The sequence below is a fragment of the Asparagus officinalis genome, chromosome 3 (assembly GCF_001876935.1).
Source record: "Asparagus officinalis chromosome 3, Aspof.V1, whole genome shotgun sequence".
Lineage (NCBI taxonomy): Eukaryota > Viridiplantae > Streptophyta > Magnoliopsida > Asparagales > Asparagaceae > Asparagus > Asparagus officinalis.
The window spans coordinates 56833164-56840751 of record NC_033796.1 but is presented as its reverse complement, the minus strand read 5'-3'; the positions used below and the strand labels follow the sequence as shown (position 1 = coordinate 56840751).

Below are 7588 nucleotides of genomic sequence, written 5' to 3'. Positions count from 1 at the left end.
TACATAACTCCTTGTTTGAGGCACGGCTATACACGTCGTATGCTTTGGTGTTTTCAATCGCCAAGATTAGGATCCGTCATTACGCCTAATTCGATTGACTCGATGCTTGGGATTACCAAAGTCCCGATTCAGTCGACTCGCCGAGTTGACATCTACCAGAGTCGATTCAAAGGGAGGTACTTGCCGACCCTCTTGTCAAAGATGACTCACCACAAGTCTACTCGACTAATTATTTGGCCGACATCTCATGAAAACCGACTCGAAAGGCGGCACCTTTCAGCACACCATCTCATTAAATGCCAAAGTGACCACGCCCACTCTGCGACTGACACCTGTAAAGTCAAAATTGACTTAGCTGCCAGCCCTAACTCGGATGAAAAGACCAAAATGCCCTTATTTCTTTGCCATAAAAGGGAAAACTATTCTCATTATAAAGGAAAACATTTTTTCTCAACATTCTCTTTACCATTGCACTTAAGAACTACTACAGTTCACCATTTTCTCATTCAAGTAACCAGATAACTTGATTATCGGAGGAACAACAAGGGAACCAGACCCTACCCTCTTACGAGTTGTTAAACGTGCAGGGAAAAATAGCTCTACTCAAAATTAGATATTCAGAGAAGTTAGCGGCCCCTAATCAACCTTATTCCTACTTACTTATCTGTGTGATTATCTAGCATCAACAATTTGTCACCCACTGTCAGGACTTCTCTCTTTTTCGATCAAGCATGTCTAGTTCTGAGCGAAGGGTTAATACATTCACCCCATGTGGAACGCATTAGGGCTATGTCACCCAAGCCCAACTCGAGGAGACTACTCAGAAGATCTCTTATTCCCTCCAACAGCAGCTCGCAACCTTCACCAGCGAGCTTCTCAGCCGGTTCCACCACCACAACAAGCTAACTCTGCTATTCATCCCCCCTCATGCAACCAACGCTAAGCGACTCATCCCCCTTCATAAGTGCAGCAAGTTGTCCCACATCGGACTCATCATGTTGTCACTAAATAGTGGAGGGATCACGTCGAACACGCAACCCCACCACCATACCAGTCTACCCACCAAGCGAATCCTCATTAGCATCTCTCTTAACGCTCTGAAGCCACCAGTGAGAGCCCTAGATCGAATCGCCATATGGAGCACGCCGCGGGGGGGATGTCAAAAACTCTCTATCATTAGCATGCTATTCCAGTCCCCTCAGCCACCCATGGGGCATCGAGATATGATAGGGTGTATCGACCTATCACTGAATCCATCAGGGGGAATACCCCCCTTACCGTGACATCATGAATGCTCCATGTGAGAATTTTAAGATTCCTCATGTGGAGAAGTACAAGGTCGAAGGAGACCCTGCTGGGCATGTCCATAACTACTATGATATGATGAGCATGCTCCAGGCACCCAAAGCAATCATTTGTTGGTGGTTCCTAATTACTTCGTCAGAGAGCGCCAAACTCTGCTGGAACGCTTGAGAAGAAATCCATCAGCAGGTTTGAACAGCTCAGCTAGAAGTTTGTTCACTACTTCTTAGCCTACACTAAGCAGAAGCTACCTCCTCATGTGTTGATGCAGATAAGATAGGAGCTTGGGGAGAGCCTTTGAGCCTACTTTAAGAGATTCCAGGCGAAGAGGCTAGTGGTTAATAATCCTAGCAGTGCAGTCGCTATGTCTGCCCTTATAGCCAACCTGTAGAACAATGAACTGACCAACTCACTAACCAAGAAGCCAGTCGCCAATTATGAGCAGTTGATGGCTAAAGCTCACAAGCACATGGACATGAAGGATGCCCGAGCTTATAAGGCAGCATCCTGGGTGGCCGAAGCATCCACGATAGCAGCACCAGTACCGACACCAGTAGCCATGGCAACAACACCCGCACCTATCCCGCCGACATCTATAGCAGCCCTGGCAGCAGTGCCGACACCAGATCCAACTAGAGGCCCCCTAAAAGGCAAGAGTGGCAGAGATGAATAGCCCTAGAGGGGGGAGGGGTGAATAGGGTTATGGGCAATAAATATACAATTAAAAATAAAACAATGCAATACACCATAAAATAAAATGCTAAAACGAGATAAGAGAGATGAGTTAGGAAATAGTTAGCTAATTGTGACACACGATATGTTCATGAGATTCGGTCCTCCGACCTACGTCCTTGCTCCCCACTCTCGAGAAGAATTTTACTATCACAACCCGATTTAGAAGCCAAAACTTTTACACAATGATCTTCTCTTGAGATCTCACAACCACACAGTAGATCTTCACAAGATCTTGCACTCCACACAATACAAAAAACAATAAGAAGCTCTATTACAGCAGCCCTATGGCAAGGAGAGGAGATTCCAATTGAAACTTGGGATGTGGGATTTTCAAGTGTGAAAACAGATTGAGGGAATTTGAAAAGTGAAGCTCTTTATAACACTAGAACACAAGCTCAATCAATTTCTCTTGCAAAATTTTGGTTAAGAATTAAATGGGGTAGTTGGGTATATATAGGTAATCCTTGGAAGAGGCCAAAAACATTAGAAAAAGACAAAAAAGACCAAATCCTAAAAATCTGAAAGCTGGCAGAAACTAGCCGTTACAGTAGCGACGGTCGACCGCCCAGAGTTCATTGGCAGTCGACCACAGGAACTAGTCGTTATAACCAAAACTCTCTAGACTTTTCACGGTCGACCGCCGAACCACGTTCGGTCGACCGCGAGAAGCTACCTAGTTCCCAAACTCTCTGCACTTTTCACGGTCGACCGCAGAACCAAGTTCGGTCGACCACGAACTGATATAAAATATACATAGATTTTTAAAACAGGTTTTTGACTTTGGGAAATTGTAAAAAATAACAACTTCCAAAATTTGTAAAACTCTAGAAAATATTTTTAAACAAGAAGACAAACTTGTTTGACAAATGATTTTGCCAAAATGTCCTTATACTTGTGAAAACTTATTGTTTAGCAAAATTATCAAAATATGAGTTTTGAAGGTGTGTTTGTGTTATCCCAAGAGCTTCAAATTTAATCTATCAAACTACTTGCCTACATTAAGCACTAGAGAGAAATAAATATACAAATATTCCTCACATATAAATACATAGCTTGAGTCTTGATATTTTCTTTATTCTTGATGAAGCTTCAAATTTGATATTGTGCTCTTGATAGTTTTGCTTCACCAATTTACCTCCACCTCCTTGATTTCATCATTGTAGCTTGATAATCCATCCAATCCTCCAATAAAGCTATTAATGATCTTAATATTTTTGTAATCTACAATATCACTCAACAAGCAATTAGTACTAATAATAATGGTTATAAATCATCATTAAAACATAAAGGCTAACAATCTTTCCTTTTTGATGATAACAACCAACCCTTATTCAAGAGCAAAATAAAATTGAATATATAGCTTATAGATAGTTGCTCCCCATATCTATAAGGCTCTCTCCCCCTAACTATATGCACAAATGATGAGATTTCAAAAATGGGGTACACAAAATAAAATACATGCAAAAACCCACAAAATACACCTCAAGTGTTGACCTACCCGTGTTACATTCCTCAAGTATTTTGGATTTACGGCCTCTCCCTAGGCATTACTACCAATCCACTCCTCTTGGAATTGACCCCGGTCTCTTCCAACCACTCCTCTTGGTAGTTTTGTATGTTTAGACATGTTATGACAATGAGTGTGTAAAGGAAAATAGTGGGATATGAAAATGATAATCCGAACAAACAAACAAACAAACAAACTCAAAGAAGGCACATGCCCAAATCATTTCTTATGCGACAAAAATCTTCTTCACCAAGAGGCTTGGTAAAGATGTTTGCTAATTGAGATTTAGTATCAATATAGACAAGGGATACATCTTTCTGCTCTACATGGTCACGTAAGAAATGATGGTGTACATCTATATGTTTGGTTCTAGAATGCAAAACAGAATTTTTTTGAAGTATTGATAGCACTAGTATTATCACAAAAAAAATTTGTGTCTTCAAAATGTAAATCATAATCAACCAAATTTTGTTTTATTCATAAAAGTTGTGTACAACACAAGCCGGCGGTAATGTATTTTGCTTTCGTAGTGGATAAAACAACAAAATTTTATTTCTTGGATGTCCAAGAGACAAGAGAGTTACCTAAAAATTAATATGTCCCACTCGTACTCTTGCGATCTACCTTATAACTGGCAAAGTCGGCATCATAAAAACCATAAAGATCAAAAGAAGTACTTTTTGGATAAAATAAACTAAGATCTATTATGCCATTAACATATTTGTTAATTCTTTTAACCGTAATCAAATGAGACTTTTTAGGAGAAGCTTAAAAACATGTACATACACACACACTAAACATGATATCCAGTCTACTAGCGGTAAGGTAAAGGAGACTACATATCATACCTCGGTAAAGCTTTTGGTCTACCTCCTCACCACTAACTTCCGCATCAAGCTTGAAACTTGTACTCATGGAGTTGGAGATTGCTTGAAGCTCTCTAATCTAAAATTTTCACTAATTCTCTAGCATATTTGCTTTAAGAAACGAAAGTCTCATCTTTAGATTGCTTGACTTGGAGACCAAAAAAGAATGTAAGCTCTCCCATCATGCTCATCTCAAATTGATCTTGCATAACTTTTAAAAAGTTCTTGCACAAAGATTCATTAGTGACACCAAAAATAATATCATCAACATAAATTTGAACTAAAAAAAATCATTTTTTGTTTTCTAACAAAACTAGTATTATCAATTTTTTCTTAAAAAAAACATTTTCAAGAAGAAAACTAGAGATGCATACCAAGCTTTAAGAGCTTGTTTTAACCCATATAAAGTTTTTTGGACCCGGTAAACATGATTAGGAAAAGATTGATCCATAAAACTGGGTGGTTGCTCAACATATATTTCCTCATCTATAAAACCATTTAAAAAAGTACTTTTAACATCTATTTGAAATAGTTTGAAATCTTTAAAACTAGTAAAAGCTAAAAATATCCTAATAGATTCTAATCTTGTAACCGATGTAAAAGTTTCATCATAGTCTATTCCCTCATCTTGATTGTATCATTGGACAACTAAACGAGCTTTATTTCTATTCACTATGCCATGTTCGTCAAGTTTGTTTCTAAAAACCTATTTAGTTCCAATGACATGAACATTATTAGGTCAAGGAACTAATTTCCAAACAATATTTCTTTGAAAATTGTTTAGTGCATCATACATTGTTAAAACCCAAAACTCATCTTTTAAAGCATCATTAATCTTTGTAGGTTCTATTTAGGATAAGAACGCTACATTACCACACTCACTTAAGACTTTTGAGCGAGTTAGAATCCCTTGAGATGGACTCCATATTATTTGTTCCTTTGGATGATTCGGTGCAAATTTTCATGCCTTGGGGAATTCTTCTTGATTTTATATGTTGTTGCTTTCCCCATCCTTTTGTGCATCCATTAAGGGTTTGTCATTAATTTGCAAAAGCTCCAATCCTCCCTTAATATCATCATCATCCCTAGGCAAACTATCGTGCAAACTAATATTAGTCTCATCAAAAGTAACGTTTATAGATTCTTCAACAACAAGGGTTCGTTTGTTGAAGACCCTATAAGCCTTACTTTTAGATGCATATCGCAAAAATATACCAACATCAATTTTTGAATCAAATTTATCATGATGGTTTTTAGTGTTTAATATAAAATATTTACAACCAAAAATATGAAAATATACAATATATGAGGTTTTGCCAAAAAAAAGAGTTCATAAGGAGTTTTCTTAAATTTAGGGCTAATTAAAACATGATTTAAAATATGGCAAGCTGTATGCACGGCTTCCGCCCAAAAATACTTAGGCAAATCAAAAGCATTTATCATTGTGTGTGCCATCTCTTGTATGGTGTGATTTTTTTGTTCAACAACACCATTTTGTTGAGGTGTTCTAGGAGCGAAAAACATATGAGTTATACCATGATGAGCATAAAATTCATCAAAAATTTTATTTTTAAATTCACCACCATGATCACTTCTAATTTTAACAATTTTCGAATCTTTTTTATTCTCAGTTTTTTTATAAAATAAGAAAACTCTTTAAAACATTCATCTTTATTTGCAAGAAAAAATTACCCATGTAAAATATGAAAAATCATCAATAATAACAAATACATAATGTTTTTCTCCTAGAGATGCAACATGCATAGGACCAAAAAGATCAAGATGCAATAATTGTAAAGGTTTAGAAGTGGATACCTCATTTATGGATTTGAAGGAATTCTTGGTTTGTTTACCTTTGGCACATTCCTCACACATAGAGTCTTTAATATAGATTAGGTTTGATGGACCTCTTACTAAATTCTTCTTGGATAGTTTAGATATTAACTTCATGTTAGCATATCCAAGTCTCTTGTGCCAAATCCAAGGATCATCATCCATCGCAGCAATGCACTTCACATCTTGATCTATTAGCTCATTCATCTCAAGGATGTAAACATTAGATCTTCTAAAAGTAATAAAAATGATTTTATCATTCATACTAACAATACATTTATCCGGTTTAAAAAAAATATCAAAGCCTTTATCACTTAATTGACTAATACAAAGACGGTTATTATTTAATCCTTTAACAAAATAAATATCCTCAATTATGGGAGAATGTATCTTACCAATATTACCAATACCTACAATTTTACCTTTCTCACTGTTAGACCCTAAGGTCACTAGGAAAGAACCCTAGAGGGGGGGGGGGGGAATAGGGTTTATGCTAATCTAATCTGATTTAAATGCCAATAAAAACTAAATAACAAATTATTCTTGCAAGATAGATATACAATGTGATATGAGTAAGAATAAGCAATATAACTAAGGTGATATATCCTAGCAAAGAGATATACTATATGGTATATGCAAGGATATATTTAAACTATCACAATGGTGAAATAAACTAGTGAACAATATAAACAAGATGCAATAGGCTATAAGATGAACAGTTATAAGTGCGCCAATGCAAACCAAACACGCTATATGTTCACGAGGTCCCCGCTCCCCACTCTCGAGGAGAATCCACTACATAACCCGGTTTGGAAGACGGAACTTCTCTACACACTCAGTTTTCTAACTAACCGAAAACTCTACACACTCGGTTATCAAGACAACCGACAACTCTCACAAATCCTCACAATGTACATACACAAGCTACAACCTCAAGTGTTGGTCCTCACGTATCGACTCCCTCAAGTGCTCAGAATTATCACCTCTCACTAGGCCACTGACGCCACTCCTCTCGGTATCGACTACATCCTCACCACACACTCCTCTCGGTATACAAGTATATTACAAAGTGATCTATACAATTAAGGCTCACAACAAATGATTGTTCTCTAAATAAGGTGAGAACTCAATTAGGCTTAACTCAAAGTCACAAACGCCACAACCCAAATTATACTATGAATGTAAATACTATAAGCTCAAGTGGGTGTGTGTAACAATGAGATAAATAAAATTAATTAAACTCAATATAAACACTAGCTTAATATAATGATAATCAAACACTAAATTGTAAAGCTAGATTGAGTTTAGAAAACTTCTCTAATAAATGACAAGAGTGAGAGAGAGA

At 37.0% G+C, this 7588-nt stretch overlaps 1 protein-coding gene across 1 annotated transcript in view; it reads left to right on the top strand.

Annotated features, from left to right (window-relative positions):
* The window catches only part of LOC109835157, a 29306-nt gene continuing 23468 nt past the window's right edge, over positions 1751-7588 (top strand). The window contains exon 1 of the mRNA XM_020403145.1: positions 1751-1952. Coding sequence (XP_020258734.1) covers positions 1751-1952 — 202 coding nt within the window. The remainder of the gene's footprint in view (positions 1953-7588) is intronic.